The 22,248-nt window shown below is 28.9% G+C and overlaps 4 protein-coding genes across 5 annotated transcripts; 3 read left to right on the top strand and 1 right to left on the bottom strand.

The window, feature by feature from the left end:
- Nucleotides 1-829: 829 nt before the first annotated feature.
- LOC103573287 (uncharacterized) lies at nucleotides 830-5,676 on the top strand. The gene is made up of 3 exons (XM_008552315.3): nucleotides 830-1,167; nucleotides 1,856-4,559; nucleotides 5,104-5,676. Exons 1-3 carry the CDS (start codon nucleotides 940-942, stop codon nucleotides 5,250-5,252), a joined length of 3,081 nt encoding a protein of 1,026 aa, XP_008550537.1. The 5' UTR covers nucleotides 830-939; the 3' UTR covers nucleotides 5,253-5,676.
- A 652-nt stretch (nucleotides 5,677-6,328) lies between these two features.
- Nucleotides 6,329-13,128, bottom strand: LOC103573288 (pre-mRNA-processing factor 39). Its single transcript, XM_008552316.3, has 10 exons — nucleotides 12,926-13,128; nucleotides 12,513-12,634; nucleotides 12,061-12,351; nucleotides 11,514-11,942; nucleotides 11,033-11,210; nucleotides 10,693-10,940; nucleotides 10,492-10,617; nucleotides 9,383-9,531; nucleotides 7,621-8,865; nucleotides 6,329-7,273 (listed from the first exon to the last, which is right to left on the bottom strand). The coding sequence occupies exons 1-10, from the start codon at nucleotides 12,972-12,974 to the stop codon at nucleotides 6,976-6,978; spliced, it is 3,135 nt and encodes a 1,044-aa protein (XP_008550538.1). The 5' UTR covers nucleotides 12,975-13,128; the 3' UTR covers nucleotides 6,329-6,975.
- A 1,854-nt stretch (nucleotides 13,129-14,982) lies between these two features.
- LOC103573289 (mitochondrial import inner membrane translocase subunit Tim23) lies at nucleotides 14,983-18,089 on the top strand. 2 transcript variants are annotated; one of them, XM_008552318.3, is made up of 5 exons: nucleotides 14,983-15,311; nucleotides 15,667-15,934; nucleotides 16,010-16,179; nucleotides 17,233-17,353; nucleotides 17,979-18,089. In XM_008552318.3, exons 1-5 carry the CDS (start codon nucleotides 15,233-15,235, stop codon nucleotides 17,986-17,988), a joined length of 648 nt encoding a protein of 215 aa, XP_008550540.1. In that variant the 5' UTR covers nucleotides 14,983-15,232; the 3' UTR covers nucleotides 17,989-18,089. The 2 variants fall into 2 exon arrangements, with proteins under 2 accessions (XP_008550540.1, XP_008550541.1); XM_008552319.3 differs by having other exon boundaries at nucleotides 14,985-15,311; nucleotides 17,233-17,359; nucleotides 17,979-18,088.
- Nucleotides 18,090-18,258: 169 nt separating this feature from the next.
- LOC103573291 (uncharacterized) lies at nucleotides 18,259-21,600 on the top strand. The gene is made up of 4 exons (XM_008552320.3): nucleotides 18,259-18,776; nucleotides 18,856-19,844; nucleotides 20,747-20,954; nucleotides 21,046-21,600. The coding sequence occupies exons 2-4, from the start codon at nucleotides 19,504-19,506 to the stop codon at nucleotides 21,274-21,276; spliced, it is 780 nt and encodes a 259-aa protein (XP_008550542.1). The 5' UTR covers nucleotides 18,259-18,776; nucleotides 18,856-19,503; the 3' UTR covers nucleotides 21,277-21,600.
- The last annotated feature ends 648 nt before the right edge of the window (nucleotides 21,601-22,248 follow it).

Raw genomic sequence — 22,248 nt, 5'->3', positions numbered from 1 at the left:
TTTTTCGGACTGAGTTTATTTTTAACTCGGGTTTAAATTATTATTGTCGGTACATCTTTATATTATTGTGATGCTGATAGTAACAGTCATCAAAAAATTTTATTTATTTTCAATAAAAAAAATAAATATTCAGGCAAACATTTAAAAAAATGCATGTGAAGAATTTAAAAAAATTCTCTTGTGGATTTTTTTTTAAATTTTTATGAAGACAATTAACTCGGTAAATAAAAAGAGTAAAATTTTAAGTTGTCAGCTACTTTTATCATTATGTCTTATTAATATATAAATATACTAGTAGTATTAATTTAAACCCGGATAAAAATAAATCCAGTTTGAAAAACTGGCCCTTTGTTGAAAAAAAATTCGAAAATTGTCTGATGCTAACTTCAAGATCGTATACTTGTTGATATAATCAATCAAATGATTTAAATTTTTAATTTCCTGGTTGCTGGATATACTTACACGTCTTTTCTTCGAAAACTATTTCATAACAAAATGATAATTTAATTATGTGACGGTCAATAAATATTTTATTACTCTTTTATTTTATAAATAAAATATTTACCTACACTTTAAATGCAATAGATTTGTAGTAGAAGTTATAAATTGCGTGTTTGCCAGCATATAAAATAAAAACGTTATATTATTGTAGATTTATATCTTTTTAAAGTCCTTGTTTTTTATATTTTTTTATTTTTGTATAGGTAGGAGTCATGTTATTGCATTGAGAAAGGCTTCGGTGTGTGCAGTTGTCTACATCTAAGTATAGATGAGTACATATATGACACATACACATGTACATATATATATATGTTGTTATACATTCCTTCTTATTCTCTGAAGTGTCAATTGCAGTCAGTTGATTGCGCAGAGTTATATGATAAAGACGTGTTTTAAAAATATATATACAGGATTTAAAGTATACATAGAATATAATTGATGAGGAAAAAAATGGCTGGTACCAGCATAATTTTTGACTTTAAAAAATTAACGATATCATTGTTTTGTTCAATATTTATTGTACAGACAATTGCAACAATACCGATAAATGTATCACCACAGAGTATATCTGATTTATTAATACAAAGTGCTTTAAATTCTCTCAATCAAGACTCACCAACACGGCATACTTACAAAAGTGGAAATCTTATAAATGCACAGAAACTGGTAAATAGATATATATTTTTTTTAATTATTTTTTTCACTTTGCTTGAAGCTTATTAGTATAAATATTACGAGTGTAAATGTAGCAGACATACGACAATTTTTTAATTACATATAAAAAAGTTAAATAATTAAAATAATAAAATTTAAAAAAATGCATGTACTGAATTTTGAATTTATAAACATTTCAATTTATTATTTCAAAAGTTTTAAAAATTGTCAGATGTCCGCTAGCTTTACTATCATATAAATATTGAGTCAGTTTTATTTATAAAATATATTTTATCACGACGTGATAATGTTGTAATTTGAGTAAAATTATCAGATAATGTTGTTAGTAAATGCTAATATCAGTTAATTAAAAATATAAATTATATAGTAGATAAAATTGTAAATAAATAAATTTAATAATTTTTATATTTATAAATCAATAATTATGAGGGTTTTTTAAAAATGAGGACATTATGCTGCGGTAATACAAAATTATTAGAGCACAAAAAATGATATCAAACTGATTAGAAGAGATAGAAGTAGCAGTAGGTTATCAAGAAAGACTTTTATTAAAATATAGAAATTTCTGTACCAAAGCAAATTTCTGATTTATTTATTTATTTATTTATTGTACTAATAAAATGATTGTTATTGTTATTATAAATATAATTTACTGTGAAACTGATGGTTTTATTTTTAGACACAACCGCCATACATAGTTTATCGTTTGACATTGAATTTAGAGACGGATTGTAAAGATTCATCGTGTCCACGTGAAGTGTGTGCTATTGATATCAAGCAGCATGAACTTGGTGTTATCGAAGCTGAAAGTAAATCCAAGCAATGTATGTATTTGTATCCCCAATCAAAACAAAATGTTAATCAAGTTTCACCAGATAGTATGCAGGATCTTCAAGAGCACGAGATTGTCGACAGTTTGGATAAGCAAACTAATGATAGTGTGAAACTTTATCATGAGGATCAAGACATCATTGATCAGAATGACAAACCTTTTATAGCAGTAAGAGCATCTCATTACTGTCCTGGTTGTCCTTACGAGCTTAATCCAACTCTGCCAGGTCTTGAAGCCTTTGGAGAACTTGCTGCTGTATCTTTAGATCAGTCAAGTACTGAGGATTTTAAATACCGAGTCGTCAGTATTGTAAGAGTAACTCGTTCTATTCCACCGGGGTCTGATGTCGTTCGCTACGAGCTACTGCTGGAAATGGGACAGACAAATTGTCTTAGAACAGGAAATAATCCACGCGCACAATGTACTCTTCAGACAAGTCAACCGGTTATGTTGTGTCTTGTGATGTTTGATGAACGTCCGTGGCTTACTAATAGCCGTCGATTGATTCGTAATAATTGTACAGAGTCTCGTGATCAAATGAGTTATATGAATGGCAATGATCGATCACATTTAGTTGGAGAATCCTTGACTAATAATGGCCAGAGCCAACAAGGTGAGGAACTTAAGTCTACTATTTATAATCAAGCTGCTGAAAGAGGTCAGGTAAAGTCTTATAAAAACCTTGCTGATGAATTATTAGTGGTACCGATATCAACATCTGAATCGGGTAATCACAATGAAGATGAGTCGACACTTACGGAACCTCCTTTTACTAAGACTGTTTTGAAGAAAGATGATGTCGAAAAAAAACCTATCAGGGGATTTGCTGATAAATTAAGAGAATTTGATGAATTTTTGAAGGACTTTGATATTCCTGAAAAAAAGATTGGACAATCTGAACCGACAAATTATGGAACTGAAGTTACTGAAGAAATAATTCGTCCTCAAAAAGTAGAAACTGAGATTATGAAAGAGAATCAAGAGCCCAATGTAAAGATTTCACGTAAAAAAAGATCCTTGAGAACAGAAATAAACCCTATGTTGAGTTTAGCCCAGACAGCTGTTGATCATCTTGATGATGTTGATACGGATGATAATAAACGAGTGGTAGTTAAGGTTTTGGATTCAAAAAAAGAAGAAAAAGCTAATAAAAATTTTTATTCTATCACAGTTATGGTTGGAATGACAAATTGTCATGAAAAAAAACATGATGAACTTGAAGATTGTGTTACTAAATCTAATAACCCATTGAAAATATGCAGACTCCATGTAGTTACCGGAAAAGAGAATTCTTTCAAGAATGCTAAAGTTTTGGATGCTCAGTGCTTTGACAAAAAAGAAAAAAGATTCAAGAGAGATCATGAAAGTCCCATTCTGGGAGGTGTAACTCAGAAATCGGTTGATGAACTAGAGATAAAAGAATTTGTAAAGCAAGGTTTGAAAAAATACTCATCTGGTTACCAAGGTACTAATGAACCGATTGTTGTGAACGTCGTTAATGCATCTCATCAAGTTGTTGCTGGATCACTGTACAAAATTCTTGTTAATTTGGGCGAGAGCAATTGTCCTAAAGGTCAATACGCCGAAACATGTTTACTGGCTGAGAACAGTCCAATCAAAGAGTGTTTAATTACTGCCTGGTCAAGACCTTGGTTACAAGAAAATGCACTGGACATTAAAATAAATTGCGACGAAAAAAATCGTAAGAAACGGTCGCTCAAAGGTGCAGGTTATTCGACCAAGATGATGAAATTGGCTCAAGAATTAAAAAACGAGCGGGCTTTTGAATCTTTTCAAAAAACATACAATCGTGTCTATACTTCAGATGAAGAAAAAGCGGCGCGTTTTAAAATTTTTAAAATGAACATGATAATTGCTGAGACACTGCAAGAATATGAAGAAGGTACTGCTTTATATGGACCAACGATGTTCGCTGACATGACATCTAATGAATTTCGTCGGTACCTGGGTTTAAGACCAGATTTGAGGTCAGAAAATCAAATTCCGTACCCGATGGCAAAGATTCCTGATGTCGAGTTACCTAAAGAGTACGACTGGCGACACTACAACGTTGTAACGCCAGTTAAAGATCAAGGTTCATGTGGGTCATGCTGGGCCTTCTCTGTAACTGGTAACGTTGAAGGACAGTATGCTATTAAACATAATAAACTGTTGTCACTGTCTGAACAAGAGCTAGTGGATTGTGATAAGCTTGATGAAGGATGCAATGGAGGACTACAAGAAAATGCTTATCGTGCACTTGAAGAAATGGGCGGGCTTGAGTTAGAAGATGACTATCCTTATGACGGTGAAGATGAAAAATGTCATTTCAAAAAGAACAAAGCTGTTGTCAGTGTTGTTTCGGCAGTTAACATTACCTCAAATGAAACTCAAATGGCCCAGTGGTTGGTCAAAAATGGGCCCATGGCTATCGGTATCAATGCTAATGCGATGCAATTTTATATGGGAGGAGTATCACATCCTTTTAAATTTCTTTGTAGTAAAGATAATCTTGACCATGGTGTCCTTATCGTCGGTTACGGAGTTCACAGTAAGTATAGATGTACTAATTAATGATCCTGAAGTTAGCAGGCAATTAAAAATTTTCGGATTTTTTTTCAACAAATTAATTACAGAAAAAAAAAAACTTAAAACATACGCATGTAGAAAATTAAACAATCTGTAGATGAAGCTTTTTAAATACACGGAAAAATATATAAATTTTTTATTATTCTGTCGACCAAATTTAAAACAGGAAGTTAAGTTGTCAACAAATTATTATGCAGCTCGATAATTATTATTGTGAGCCTTTAAAATTTTTGTATTGTCTACAATAATTCATAATTAAGACAAAAAATATTCATTACAATTAATTAATAGTTTTTAAGTGTATAATAATTTTTGTACGTAATTCTGTCGATAGCATAATTGAAAATTTGTAAATTTTCTAAGCCCATTTTTCTCCGTGTATTTTTTTTTTTAAATTATCGTTTCTAAAAAATTTAAAAAATCATTAGACGTCAGTTAACTTCAGTATCATATTAATTTTTTTGGTTTATGACTATTTGATTTTAATTGACAATTAATTTTTGTAGCTTACCCCATATTCAAGAAGACAATGCCCTATTGGATAGTTAAAAACAGTTGGGGAACTGGTTGGGGTGAACAAGGATACTATAGAGTTTATCGAGGTGATGGAACCTGTGGTCTCAATACTGATGTCTCGAGTGCTATAGTTGCTTGAGAATATTTAATACTAAACTAAAAAAATTAAGATTAAGAAAAAATATATATAATAATACATACAATAAGTTTTAAATACAACGAATGCTTATCATAAAACATGTGATCTGAGAGGCAATAATTGATCAATTAAATCGTTAGCTTTAAAAATTTAAGATCTGTCATATAATACTCTTTAATAAAAAATATTTATAAGTTTAGTATACTGTAAAACTCATCTGCATGAGACTGAAATATCATGAATGATGATGACGAGCAAGAAGAAATGATGATTTTCAGAGTTATAATTTTTGTATTTCAGTTTTTATAAAAAAAACGCTTTTTTTTTTAAATATTTATCAAGTGTTTTACCGTTTTCGATTATATTATACTTTTAAAAAGGAACTAAATTGTTATATATTTTTCATAGTTGATAAATAAAAATAAATATAACATAAAAAAATAATTAACTTTATTTTAGTTATGAATATTTAAAAATTTCCTTTTTATTTCCTTAATTTTATTAGTTACATAATAACTTAGTCACAGTAATGATTAGAATAAATTTTGATAGAAAAAAATTAATAATATCAACCATCAGATCAGAAGATTATAATCAAAAATATTTAATTTAAATAAATTTGATTGACTTCTCATCGATATTTTTAGATATTAAATTTTTCAGGAATAAATAAAAAACTTATTGCATTAATTATTTATTCGATCGGATAATAAAAAGATTTTAATTTTATTTAAATATGGTTTCAATAAGAATATACGTAACGTATCAATACGTACTTATAAGACATCAATTAATTACACGTATGGCATGTCTAAGAAAATTTTAAATATTAATTTACATATAGAAAATAATATATAATTCGATAATATAATTTCGTAATATTGTCATTTAATGAAGACGGACAAAATAAAAAATAAACATCTTTGCTTGCAAAATGTTTGTTTAATATTTTAATCTTCAATGTACAATCAATTGATTTTATTTAAAAGAAAAAAAATAACTTGATAATATTTTAGTTCAAGTAAATAAATAAATTTTGCGATAAAAAAAGAATTATTGGTATCGAAAGAAAATTCGATGGAAAAAGTAAAATTATTATTAATAATAATTTTGTGTGAAATCAATAAGTTTGATTGTTTTACAAATTCAAAAATTTATTTCACAAATATCGAACAACAAAAATTATTTTAAATCTTGAAAAATATTAATTATCCAACTTATCACGTACTACACAACTATATTTAATGTGTAGTTGACATTAATGACGGTTTAAACATAAAATGATTAATTATACTAATTAAACTTATGAAAAATTATTGGTTTTATAATTTTTACAGGTAAAAAATAATATTTTATTACTGTTTAAATTTTATAACAAGATTTTAAATAAAATTCAGATAATTATTTTTTGTTTTTATTGCGCTAAAACTCTGATCTAATCGATATAAAGCTTTAATTTTATAAATAACTGTTCGAGTGCAAAGTCAAAGATTAGAAAAAGTCACGTCTCAAAATATCAATGGTCATTATCGTCACGAGATAATTAAGAATACACAAAGATCAATAACGTAATCATTCAATTTTACGAATTATCATCAGTTATTCAATTTTTTTTCTTGCACACATTGTGCTGTGTACTCAATAAAACACACGTTGAGATTATTAAAATTTACAGAGGTACTGTATCACTTATCGAAAAATTATTACCAATTATTGGGGAATTTTAGTAGTAATTGTAAGAACCCCACTGATTATATGGCCCGTAAGCCTGCGGTCCACTTTGACTGTACTGCCAATTTTGATAATTCGCGTAGTTTGGATCTGACGGAGGTGGATATTGCTGATAACTTTGTTGATATCCACTTTGATTGGCATATTGTCCACTTTGGAATTGTTGTTGTGATGGATAAGTTCCACTTGTTCCACTGCTGTATTGATAAGTTGATTGAGTGTTGGCAGAAGGTGGTGGTGGTGCACTTGATGGGTCAGTCGTTTTTATTTTCTTCGGCGGCGAAGAATCGCTAGAAAAATAAAAATACAAAAAACCATTAATTGAAATATTATCAGAGCTTATAATTAATTAATTAAAAAATAATAATAATACACTGTAAAAAATTTGCGAAGTAAATCCGGATTGAATAGGGAGCGGATGACTGTTTATTTATTCAATCCACTCGGAGTAAAATTTACTTCGAAGGGGAGTTCATTTCAATCTGAAAACTCCATATTTACTCCGTATTCGGAGTAATCTTTTTAAAAACTCTTGAACTCCAAGTGACGAAGTGAATTCGGATTGAAATAATATCCGTAATTACTCTGAATTCACTCCCGATTTTTTACAGTGTAATAGTAGTAAAACAATACTTACACTTTGTTGTCATCGTTCTTTGACTTCTTACGTTCTTTAGCTTGTTTTATGCACTGCTGGAATTGTTCATGAGCTTGGAGTACTTCGTTGATGTCAGAGCTAAAATCTTCAAGAAATTCTACTTTTCGTTGAGCAAAGAGAACCCTTTGTTCAAGATCTACATGCTCTCGTTCAATGAACATGTCCATGTACCCGATAATCTCTTTAGTATCGACTGGATTTCTCTGCAATCCCAAGTCAATTAATTGAAGATAGAGCCGAGGATTTTCTTTATCTTTATCTGCGGCTTTAAGTAAAACTTTAACGGCTTTGTCAATGTCATTTTTAAATTTACAAAGAAACCTCGCGTATTTTACCACAATATTATTAGCTATTGTTCTATTTTTGCTGTTACTAATATAACTTTCATAAAGTGTACATGCTCTATCTAAGTCACCACGACGACGTTCAAGATTAATACGACGGTAAGCTATTTGTAGCATGTTAGGTATAACATTGTCAATATTTTCAAGAATGCTAGCAGCTTTATCAAAATTTCCTCTTCCCTCTTCAAATGTTGCCCACTGGAGATGAAGATTTGGTTTTTTCGGATGATGAATTTCGCAAGCGCGTACATAAACATCCCTTATTTTTTCAAAATTATCACCTTTTAAAGATTCCAAGTAACGAATAAACCGCAACCAAAATTCATCGTACAGCGCACAAGCAATTAAACAACGTTCAAATAAAATAATAATGCGGTTTTCATCTTTTTGTTCGATTTCAAAATCGAGATATTCTTTCCAATTTTTCAATTGACAACGCTCTAATGGCTTGACATGGAAATAAGGTCTTTTAATACCTTCTTCAAATGCCCAACGAGCAGCAACAGCGTTCACATTAGCTTTGTGCATTTTACGTCGGGAGCTTATTATTTTTTCACGAATGGCACGTGTCTCTTCGTCAGTCGGCGGCGCTTCATGAGGAGGTAACTCTTCACCAGGAGGTGCATCATCTGTTGGTGCGGCTGCAGGTGTCTCATCAGCTTTAAGCATGGCTTTAACTTCAGCTCGTAATGCTAGAAAATCATCTACACTTAAAATACGATTAGGACTGTGACATGATACAAATTCTTGAAATGTTTCGAAGTGCGTCATGTAACCGAGTGTTGGTGTACAAAGTAGCCGATCATAGAGAGCTGTCACTCTGTTAAATCGTTTTCCTTCAAGCTCCCATTTGATATAACTTTCCCATAAACGATCGGATCTACAGAAAAAAAATAACAATTATTAGTACAAAATTCCCGGCAGTTTTTGAGCACTTCAAGCTCGATAAACGGCTGAACTAAAAATATATACAATTTGATTTGACGACATCTTCGAGCCAAATCAACCGATTTGCACGTGCTTTGACGGCAATCGAAAGAGCTTAAATTTTTTTTATTTTTATTTTTTGTATAACTTGTAAGTTATTTGACCGATTGATTTCAAAATTTTAATCAGTTATAAGTCTTGATGAGCCCTTTCGATTGCCGCCAAAAATGTTCAAATCAGTTGATTTGCTTCGAAGATATCGTCGGACAAAATATGTTTACACACACGCACGTCCATCCAGAAATAGTCAGAATAGCTTCCTTGGACCTCAAAACGTCGAGATCTGATGAAAACTCGATTTTCGATACCGGACCGAAATCGATAACTTCCTTTTTATTTGACAATTTTTAATTTTCAAAGCCAGAAGTTAAAAAAAAAATAAAAATAGATAACTGATTCATTAAATTTACCTGAACTCCAAACCGCAAGCCTCGATGGCCCTCTCATATTCTGGACGCATTTTTTCCTCATTTTCTTCGTACATACTCTTACAGTGATTGATGTAATGAAGCCATAAGTCAACACTGAGAGAAATAGCTTTCAAACCATTGTCGAATACCTGTGATTAATTGTTAATACGATTAAGTTTATAATGGTAATTACAAAAGATATTATCTGGAATTTATATTATTTATATTTTTATAATTATATATTGTATATTATTATGTATATATGTAATTTTATTAAAACCGATAGTATAATCTTATAGCTTTTGTTAAGCACATACTTATCATAGTAACTTGTACTCACATAAAATTCGCGTACTGTAAAAAATATAATAATTAAGACAGAGATTGCAGAGCATTGTGCATTCACCTTAAGAATCAGGGAGTGTTCCATATCAGGGTGCCTCTGTTTCTTCAGCCCATATTTTCTCTCTGCTTTCCACCGTCACGTGTCACCGCCTGTCCTAAGTCTCAGACTTTGACTCAACCGACCGAACCGATCTTACTTACAAATTGTGTATGGTATGTTTTTTTTTTCTTTTTTAAATATTATAAATATTATAATTTGTTTATAAATTGCAGTAACTTAAATAAATGCTTAATATTTTTACAATACTTCGGTAATAAGCTAAGTATATAATAATAAATGCTTATATTATTAAATTATAAATAACACACACACATAATTGTCGTCACTCATGTTATTCTAAACAGTGACAACAAGCGTATATTGTGACTTACGTAATTAAGCTCATAAAATAACGATAATAACGGTAATGATAATAAAACAATATTACGTAATCGCATTTGAATAATTTGTTTTAATAATAGTAATAATAGTAATAATCATAATTAAATAATTAGCAAATCGGTAAATGAAGAGAGCTGAATGGGTGCCACAAGACGTGCTAGGCTGTTGGAAGGGAAAACCATATTTACGTGCGTGCACACTGCCCACGCGTCTTCCTAACTCGAGCTAATTTCATTAGATTGCGTTAATTAAATTTATTACCATATTTAATTAAATTTAAAATAAACTACCCTAGTAATTATGTATCACCATTTTTACTCACCGTCTGTACGTTGTCGGGATCGCCCTTTTTCTTCTCATAATCGGCATACTTGCGCCAATATCCGTAGCAATAGGGATAGCGTTCCAAAAATTTACTATAGGCCTCACGAGCTGCCTCGGCGTCATTCTAAAACAAATTAACGCATTAATTAATGATTTCATTCATGATTAATTGTAAATATTAAAAAAAATATATAATTACTTCTTGGTCAACATATTGGAGTAGATATGTCCATCCCGTAAAATCGGAAGGGTCTTCATTTACTGCTTTCCAATATTTGTCCAACTCAGGAAGAGTTTTTTTCTTGGGTGAAGGTGGAGCAGTCTCTGGCTTTCCTTCAGTCTCGGTATCAGTGGCCAGAGCTGCTTTTTTTGCCGGAGTTTCTTCATTGGTTTCTGAGGTAGGTGAGCTGGGGTCATATTCACCTTCAGCATTCAATTTTCTTTTAGCTTTAACAAAGAAAAAAATAAATGGTTAATTAAATATTAATAATAAAATAGTATATTTTATTTTGTAAGATAAAATTACGGAAAAAACTTACTACCAGCTTCTAATTTTGCTTTTTTCTCAGTTGATTTCTCAGACGCTTTAGCAGCAGCTTTTCGTTTTTTCTCACTGTCCGGTGGCAGTTCATCCTCGGATACAGATTCTGTTTCACCTAGATCTGCTGGTGGTGCTGCTGGTAATTCTTCATCAGAAACTGCTTCAGTCTCTGGTTCCTTTTTAAATTAATAAGTTTATATTAAAAATTATTTTTTTAAAATTACAACTCAATAAATACATCTCATATATACTTTTAATAAAAATGAGGAATAAATAAGGAGAGGGTGGGTAAGTATACCTCAATTAAACATTCACATAAGGAAAAGTCATCATCAGACACATCTTCCACGTCTTGTAAATACTGATAATAAAATGTTAAATTTTGTACAATAAATAAAAGTAAAAATAATAAAAAAAAAAAAATAATAATAAATAATAAACGAAAAAATACATATTAGTGATATTTAAAATTAATGTACCTTAGCAGCAGCTTCCGTAGGAAATTCATCTTCTGACACAGCCTCAGTATCAGGTTCCTTCTTTTCACTTTCTTCCAGAACTTGAGCTGGTTCTATTTCTTGAACCTCTTGTTCACTTTCTGCTTGAGAATTATCAGTTTTTTCTTGCAACTTTTCATCATCATCACCAGCATCATCAATCGTCTCAACTTCTTGCACTGTGTCATTAACTTCCATAAGCTCATCAGTTTGCTCTTGAATAGTAACATCTGTATCCTCTTCCATAGCTTCTGCTGGTTCCGTTTCATTCGTTATCTCGCTAATCTCAATCACTTGATTTCCAACTACATGGCCGCCATTCATACCTTCATCACCAAGATTACTGTCTTGTGCCTGAAGTTCATTGTCAACGCTGTTGTCTTCCAGTGTAATTACGTTACTTTCATCATCCTAAAATAAAAAACGTTGCAAAAAATTAAAACACATTTACAAATCAACAGTCCGGAAACAAACTTATTGGATCAGTTAAAAAAAAGTACAGAAATTGTATAAGTAAAATTAATCCTACCATCATCTGTGAGGATTCTTTTACTCGAAGAGTAGATGAAATAGGAGCCGAAGGTGTTTTATTGCTGACAACTGGGGGTGGTGGTGCTTCTAACTCCGGCACACCCTGAGTTTCTTGATCTAATTGATCGTATTGTGTTTCTTCCTGTACGTCAGTTATTTCTTCACACTCTTCAAAAGGTGCTGACGATGCACTTTCTTCGTTCGCTTCAATTACAACTTGTTGCAATTCCTGCATTCCATTTTCGGGGACAGAGTCGTCTTCCACTTCCTCAACTACTATTGTACATTCCTATCATATCAAATAAATTAACATACACATAAATATGAATATATTACTGTCAAAGGAAATTTAAAAAATGAAACTTTGCTTTCAATTATTATTATTATTATTATTATTATTATTATTATTACTTCTTTGTTTTTTAGTTATAACGTAAAAAAAAAATTTACCTCAACAACTTCTGTTTCTAAGGCAGCTTTGCCGCGAGCCCGCGTTGTTCTAGTCACAGGTTTTTTGATAGGCGTCTTTTTAACTGGGGTTTTTAACGCACGTCCGGATCTTGTTCTTCTAACTGAAATAAAAAACTAGGTTGGCGTTACCCTGACAACGATAAAACGTGGAACTTTTAGGCATAATAAATTAAATATATAAACTGTTGTAATTATAATAATCATAATGGCGGTTTATCAAACAAGAATTATGATAACGAAATACATGCCGGTTGTTGAAGCGTTGTATATGTATATGTTATTCGGATGCTATAGTCCAACTTGTATTGAAGACCACATGCAAAAGCGACAATTGATAAGTTACTTCTACTAATAATTTACTAAAACTACGTTACTATTATAATGTTAAATACCTGATTCATTTTCTGTTAATTCATTCTCGTCACCGCTCATCGAAGACATTTTATTTTTATCACTACCTATACTATTTTATCGTTATCGTTAAATACACACAAGTAATTACTTTTTTTTTTTATTAGATATTCGAGTCTCTCGCGGTGGGGTTGTAGTAAAACGAAGCACACACGATCTGTAAAATCCAAATGGCGGCGTTTTACACATACATTGATATACATTTACACATTGTGCAGCTAGTGAGTGGGGTAAGGCTCAATCTCCCAAAGCCTAAAATCCCGAATGTAACTCTTACCGTCTGTAAGTCTGTAAGAAATGATAAAGAAGTTTCGAGTATAGTTAATAGATGGCATCATAGTGGTGATTTGAAAAAAATTAAAGTAAACCGGTAATTATGGCCGAGCGGTCTAAGGACGTCTGGATGACCTGGGAGTAATTCGGAACTCGGTATTAATTAATTATTTCTTCAGGTCCTACTTCGTAAAATTGCATGACATTCATAAAAGAACGTCCATTAGTTAAAAATTTTTGGCTAAAGTTATGAAATAGTGCAAAAGGTATAATCTAATTGATTTTTAAGATTTCTTCGAGGACAGATGATCGAATGAACTAAGACATCATAGGCAATTGATAAAATGCATAATCAGTTGCCCCAGGTATATGCTGAGCGAATCCACAAAATTGCTCGGTTATGTCCCACAAAAAATGACCCCAGAACTTGGAATTTATTAACCTGCCACAAAATGTAAGTGTGAACTGGGCAAAAGGACACCTACTGTTTTAAAAGATGATTCCTCAGGGATTGATAGTTTAATTAGCCTTGACGATCATTCAGCGATATGTAACCAGTCAGCCATGACTTTTATATATACTTATATATGTATATATATGGATTCCATTTACCGTTTAGCGTAAAACGTATAATTACATGTAAAAATGCAATTGACTAGTCTATAGTAGATTTCTATGTAGGATATCCACAGTTTCACACCAAATCAAATTCACTTCAATCCGATCAAGTTCAAATGATCGGCATCGGGACAAACCTCAGGACCGAAAAACCTCACAGTGATCAAGTTTGAGATAGTGATGCGCAATAGAAATCGATTAATCGAACAATGGATGTTTTCGTTTCAAAAAAATCGATTCTTTTTTTTTGAAAACGATTTTTAAACATCGATTTTTTGTAAAATTAATTAAAAAAACAATTTGTTTTTCAAAGTCATTAACTCAAACATTATGAAAATTGTTTGACTAATACAAGCAAACAAATGATAAACAACTTAAGCGAAATTATTAAGTTAGATATCTATTTATAATTTTATAGATCAAAATTTTACGCTATTTGAAAAATTAAAAAATAATCGATTTTAACAATCGATTTTTATTCAAACGGTTCTACAACTTTCAAGTTGCAATGAAATAATCAATTTTTCACACAAAAAAATTATTAATTAAATACAATACTCCATTTATTGAGAAAATATTTTTTTTTTCTGAACTGTTTTTTACTGAAAAGTTTAAATAAAAAATTATTAAACATAAACAAAGTATTTTATTTGTTATTATTTCAAATATAAATGACCATATGAAAATTTCATACTTCGAAATACAAACTTATAATTATACGCGGTGATATTTAACTTTAAAATAAAATTTCGAAATCGATTTTTCAAATTAAATTGTTAGATAGTCGATTGTGCAACTTTAAAGTTGTGAGCAAATAATCGACTGTCAAATAATCTAAATATTAATAATTTTGAATTTGTGATTTTGGACCCATATTCATTTGTTTATTTTGAACAAAAAATTATAAAATCGATTTTATACAATCGATTGTTAAGCTATCGATTCTGCAACTATAAAGTTGGGAGAAAAAAAAATCGGTTTTTTTTTAATCGATTATGTTAATAATCGATTGTTCAGAAACGATTAATTACCACAATCGATTGTCTTCAGTCGATTCTATTCGATTGTGAACAATCAAATAATTGCTCCGATTTCGGCAACAATAATTTGAGAGGCCTAAGTCTCACGCTTTAAGTCCACTCGGCCATGATCACCGGTTTTGCTTTAATTTTTCTCAAATCGCCACTATGATGCCATCTATTAACTATACTCGAAACTTCTTTATCATTTCTTACAGACGGTAATTGCATTCGGGATTTTGGGCTTCAGGAGAATGAGCATGAGCCTCATCCGATTGAGTCATATCTTTCAGTAACGACGAACTCGACGACTACGACCTTTTGCTACCTTTGGATTTTTCATCTCTATCGTGTGTTAATTTTTAAAATAAATTTAAAATGATAGGATTTAGTAATAATAATAAAAATTCATCACCATCAACATCCGAACTCGCCAATGACGACCTCAATACTCCTAGTGAGTTAAATTTCATTTAAAACTCTATAGATTTGTAATTTTTTTTCTACAAACTTTCATTCTAACCTCTCTTTATAGTCATCAATCACGCTATATATTTTAATGATTAAATCATTGACACCAACCGATAAATAATTTAATTTTTTATCATTGATTTTTTTTTGTTTCTAATGATTTGAATGTTGAATCAAATTCAAAATCTTCTGTAATTCAATAGAGTGTCTAAAATAATGTAAATTAATTAATTAGAAAATTATTGATTTAACACAAAGATATTTAGTAGCTTAATTACATAGAGTTCTGTGTAATACATCCCAAGTAAATATATAATAATGATTGTTTATTTTTTTTTCAGTATCATCATCACAACGTATAACTCCGTATAGTCCGTATTTAAACTTTGATCCGTCGTATTTACCAACAAGCCAACCAGAATTTATAACACCCACAGGACTCACTACGTCTGATGGACCAGGAGTCCGTAGAGGACGATTCGAATTAGCTTTCGGTCAAATCGGTTCTGCTTGTATTATAGGTGCTGGTATTGGAGGTACGAGAGGACTTATTCGAGGTCTCAAGGCGACGACATTGGCTGGACAAACAGGAAAACTCAGAAGGACCCAGTAAGGAATAATCAAATAATTTTTAATAAATGTATTGGTTTTAATTTATAATAATTATCGATTTTAATTCAACAGATTAATTAATCATGTTATGAAAAATGGTGCATCAGTAGCAAATTCACTTGGAACGATTGCTGTAGTATATAGTGGTCTTGGTGTAGCAATGCAAGAACTCCGAGATCGTGATGATGCGTTAAATACAATTATTTCGGCTACTGCTACTGGAATGTTGTTAAAATCAACTGGTCAGTAATTAATATTTTATTAATTAATTTATTTATTAAATGTTTACCGCGATTAACAAAATTTTACAATATTCATTCGCGTTATTACAGTGCATATAAAACAAAACTAAAAAAAAAAAAAAATAAGAAATCTAAAAACGAAATAAACATAAATAGTCATACAGTTTAATTATTGGATTCAATTTTTCATTTCCATTTGAATTAACTTCTTGAATGCATTTAGAGATCCACCAAAAAAATTGACTGTCTTTGAGTAGTAATTAACTAATTTAAAAAATTCTATTTTTATCACTCTTTTGTATAAATGACTTATTCAAGTATGGAATTAATAATAATCTATATTAATTTGTTGTAAAAGGAATCATGGCTTTCCTGGTCTACTTAATTGACTTTTTAGATTGTATTCATCGTATGGGTAATTAAATGTGGACTAATAACTTTAGTACGCACTGCAATACCATACATTATGTTCAATTAGTAGATCAGGAAAGCCGTGATTTCTTTTTACAATAAATATAAACGAAACTAGTTGCTTAGTAAGTTTAATATCAAATAAAAATCTATATTAATATTAAAGTATCCCAAGTAGCACAGATACTCTAAGATGCCATAAAGATGTATCTTACAAGACAAATTTTTTTTTTCAAATAGCAAACAAATGATGCCTCGGAAGTGAAGAAAGTAAATAAGATGTACGGATGTTAGTCCTAGGAGCCATAGAAAATTCGTGTTACTTTTCCTATCTGAAAAAAGACATTTCAATTAAAAAATCGTTTAAATGATTTATTTGACCATTATTTGTAATTTACTTTTTCTCATCACTTGTTTCAAGTCTTTTAAGCAGATATTTTTCCGATGACAAATTTTTTATCGTTTTCTCAACATTTTGGTGTCTTGTCCATGCGCTAAAAAACAGCCTAACAACTGACATCTTATAGATGTCAAAATCAAGTGTGCTGCTTGGGATAATTATTACGTAGCTGTTACGTTTAATATTAAAAGCGTAATTTATAATTATAACGTCTCTAATAATCAAATTATTATTTATTGCAGCTGGTGTTCCAAAATGTTTAATGGGTGGCGCTGTAGGACTTACATTATCAACAATTTACTGCTTATGGAGCAAATGGGATTCTTTATCTGATATTATGCAAGATTACAACATGAATCCAGCGTAAGAGTATGTGTGTACGAGCAGTACCTTTAACCAAAACCATGCCATTTAATTTGTATGTCCTTAATTAATAAAACGGTACTTCTTTTAAAGATTAACAAAAATCATTGACATGTTCAAGCAATGCGCATTTTCAATGGCAATTTTGCATTTACTAAATAATTGTAATTAGTAAAATGTATTTACATGTACTGTCGATATTGTTACTAGTCGTACTAAAAGTAATTGAGTTTTGATTTTTTTTTTTTTAATCATTCATAAAAAAAAAAAAAAAAAAAAAAATTAACCTCGATTATTAGAAACTAAATAAATTCTTCTATGATCTAAATGATATAAAATAAACTATGGATTTTGTTTTGGTTAAACTTTAATATTAATTTAGAATATTTATATATTTTTTTTTTATGAATTAACATGTAATTAGTTTAGATAATTGAATTAATAATAAAAGATCCCAAAGAGATCTAATATATTTATTTGTATTGTCTCTTTCCTAATGTATTTAATTTATTTATATTTATAATTATTACTTAAATATTAAAAAAAAATATTTAAATAGTGCTTTTTTAATAACAATAATAATAACAATATAATTATTTATTTAAATAATAAAATTTAATTGCAGATCCAAATGAATGTGTTTCGTCAGTTGATGGGTTAGCAACAAAATACTTCACTTTTTGTAAATAGTTTATTTGCTCATAAAAAAAAAAAATTCACTAAATTTCCAGTAAATTCACCACAATCTTCAAGAAGCTATGATTAATAATGAAACATATATTGTAAATTATAGTGTTTAAAAAACTATTAAAATTTAAATATATATTCCTTGAAATAAATAAACATTTTTATTTATAAACTCAATTAAAATAAATATTCAAATATTTATGCGACACTTTACATAACTTATCAAAAGTTTTAATATTTGAACAATATTTATCTTCATCAAATTAAAATAAGTTCTCGATACTCGATACATTTGGAAAATTTAATTTCATAAACAAAAGTAATCATAATTATCAACATTATTTAATGTTATACACTCAAGCATATAATCTTATCGCATCGTATCTACGCCGACCTGATATGTAACACGAACGGAGCCATCAGTTCTATTATCACTTGGATAAGATCAACACTTATCTCGCACTTAAATTTTGAAATCTAACAATTTTACTATATAGTAAAACCATAAAAAATATATGTTTTAATAAGGTTTTGAATTTGATAATAAGTAAATAAATTAGTGAAAATTTAATTAGTGAAAGCAATTATTGGTTTTTTTTATTAATGTCGATATGTCATTTTTATTCGTGATGGTAATGAGTGATGACAAAAGCTGCATCATAGCACAATGTGTACATTAAAAATTGATAACATGCGATGAATAATACACGTATATTACTGTACATCTAGTTTCTAGGTAATTGTATTTTATCAAATCCTATTAAAGTATTGATTTATTAATAACAATTAATTAAAAAAAAAATTATTATTTTTAGAAAAGATCCAGTAATTTTTAATATTCAATTCTTTATTTTAAAAAATCACGATGACCAAATATTTGAACTTCGCTCTCACTATTTTACACCTCGTATGACCTTAAAATAGTAATATTTGTGTTTATAATTAACGTTAACTTTTTTTAGAATCGACAGATTACGTCAAAGATATAATTTTAAAAATATTAAATTGAAATTAATGGTTTTTAAAACGGGCCGATGTGTTCCATTTTCACTTATCTAAACAAATACTATTTATAAGTATTTAGATTTTCGAAATGAATATTGTTGAGAAATATTTTCTTAAATGATATAAATTTTTTTTCTTTAAAAACTGTAATTATTTAATTAATTATTATAAAACCATTTTAATTTACTAGTCATAGAATAAAAATAATAGTGTAAAGATAAGTGAGAACTCCGGGAAAAAATATTAGTTCTTCAGAAACTTTTGCGCAGTTCGTACGCGCGAAATTACACTAATAACAAAAATTAGCATTAAAATTCAAATCATGTCTGTTATAAGATCGAGTTAATTTAATAATTTCATTTACATTGAAGTCGTTATAAAATGTTAAGAATTTATATTTGGATCGCGTTAGACGTATAAACAGTTGTAAAAAAATATTATTAAATAAAAAAAAAAAAATGAATAGTATGCAAGCTGAGAAACGTCTGGCAATTTTATATTCTGCAGCTGCAACACTTTCAGTAATATCATTTATTTGTATTATAACTACCTGGCAATACTGGGCATGGACCTTGGACAGTTGTTTTGAAACGGACTGTAATTGTATTTTTTATGGTGTTAATGCGTTTAGCAAACTAAGAGGTGGCGATGCTAAAATTTGTCATTTTGCAACTTATGCCATTATTCCATCGATTTTATTCAGTATTGGATTTGGTATCTATCATGGTTACAGAACGTGTATTAATAAAAAACTAGGTGATCCTAAAATAATTGCTAGAAGATCAGTCAACTATAGCAGGTATTTATTATCAAATTTCATAATTAATTTATAAATCTTGTAGTCAATCAATTTCTATCATAAATTTCAAAAGTGAATAATTTATAAAAAATTATCGAACTAGGGTAAAAGTACTATTTGTGGCTACTACTCCATTTTTCAACATTTAATACTTTATTTTAATTAATAAAAAAGAATTTATGAAATATCTATCTTCTTTAAAAATGGAATAATTTAGACGTTTTTTTTTTGTTTTTTTCATATTTTTCGTCTTCAAATTTTCTTTTAAAAAAAAAAATACAAAAAAAATTGAATATATTTAAATCTATGAAATTTTATGAGTGTGAATGTATCAGACATCAGACAAATTTAAAATTATTAATAAATAAAGTAAAATACAATTTTTAAAAAATACGCATTTTTTAATTCTTTAAATTAGTAAGTGCATTTTTATAAATATTATTTTTTTAATTATTTACTCTATTTAGTTATAATTTAAAACTTGTCTCATGTCTGCTACATTCACACTCATGAAATTTTTCACGAAATCGCATTTTTTTCGAAAACTAAGTGAGGTCTTACTTTGTTCTACACGAATTCACGGTCATTTGGCAGATCCACGGAAACCGTAGAATCCTAGTAATGACACATCTAACAAAATTGATTATGTAATTGCGTATTTTAAAAATAATTTTATTAAAACTTTTCAAATGTCTAAAATACTGACTCTGGGTTGGCCAAAAGCGGTCCCTCTACCCTATTGATAATAAATTAAAATAATCATATTAATTTGCAAAAAACAGTTCGATTAATGATAAGATAATTAATTAAATCTAAATAATAATAAACTTGTCATTTAATTAATTAATATAATCCATTAATACCTACCTTTATTTATTTTATTTTTTAATCTTTTTCCTTAGTAATGAAATAGACGGAAATATTGTAGTCGTAACTCCTAGGAGCCGATCCCCGTGCAAACATTGGATGCCACCTAGCTTCTTAGCTGCATTGATCACATGTCTATCCCTTACCCACGCTATCGTTATTACAGACGGTTATTACAAGACCTGTGAACAATATAAAAAGAGAATTATCCATGTTTTGGGATCCGCAGCTCGTGAAGCCATGGTAGAGTACTCACTTTATCTAATCATATTCAAATTTTACATAAAAAAAAAAAACGTATATAGTAACTAAAAGTACTAACTTTATGGTGTAGGCAGTTCATAATCGTCTGAGTTGTAGCGCAATATTTGATTACATGGATTACATTGAGCCAGATTCAAATAACTGGAGAAGAGGCGATGAAATGAATACTGGATTAGCATTACTATTTGCAATCACCACAATATGGTTGAGTTGTATTATATGGATTATTATTTTTATAATAAATTTTGTTATGGCTCGACAGAGGCACAACAATTCCGGTGAAAATATTTATTGCTGTTAATCTTTAAATAATTTATCAACAACATCATAATAACTATAGTTTTTAAATCTATATTTCATAATTAGGAAAAAACAAAATTATTATTAAATTAAATATTTTTTACTGTATTAGACAATATTTTACAGTGCATTTTTAGTACGCTAATTACCTGATTTATTTTATTATTATTTTTTTTTTACATAAACACATCATAATATTTTATATACATTATCAATTAACTCACTCATAATTAATACATCACAACTTATTTATATATAAATTTATATTTTAATAATTAATACATAAAACTAGATAAAGTTGCCTTAGAAAAAATAACTTACAAAAAAAAATTGACAGACTTAAAATTGTCAACTTTATTGTATGTTTTTTTTATATTTTATTTATTTATTTATTTTAAATTCATCATTTCTTCGTGCTGCGTATGTTGTATACAAATATATTATTTCTTCTTTTATATAATAATAATTATAATTATAATAATAATAATAATAATAATAATAATAATAATAATAATAATAATAATAATAATAATAATAATAATAACTATACACGAATACACTATTTCATACTCTAGTATATTTTTTTTTTAACATTTGTGCATTTTATTCACAAAGTTATTATTTTAAATATATTATTAATAATAATAATAATAATAATAATAATAGTAATCAATTAATTATGTATACTGTTTAACAAAATACAATGTAACAACTTATAATTTCTTACAACAAATCATGTAAAGTACAACATCATTACACGATCATAATAAAACAAAATATTATTTTTTTTATACTATAATTGTTTTTTTATTCACTTTCCTTTCAATGTTTTTTTATCTCTTTAAAAAAAATGTAAGCACTTTTTAAAACTTTTTTTTTTTTTTAAATTGATAAATTAATAAAAAATGGCAAAATAAAAGGAAGGCAAACTACATTAAGTTTATGTTATATAAAAAATCAACTTGTAGATTAA

Source organism: Microplitis demolitor, chromosome 8, assembly GCF_026212275.2.
Source record: "Microplitis demolitor isolate Queensland-Clemson2020A chromosome 8, iyMicDemo2.1a, whole genome shotgun sequence".
Classification (NCBI taxonomy): Eukaryota; Metazoa; Arthropoda; class Insecta; order Hymenoptera; family Braconidae; genus Microplitis; species Microplitis demolitor.
This window is presented reverse-complemented; position numbering and strand designations above follow the sequence as displayed.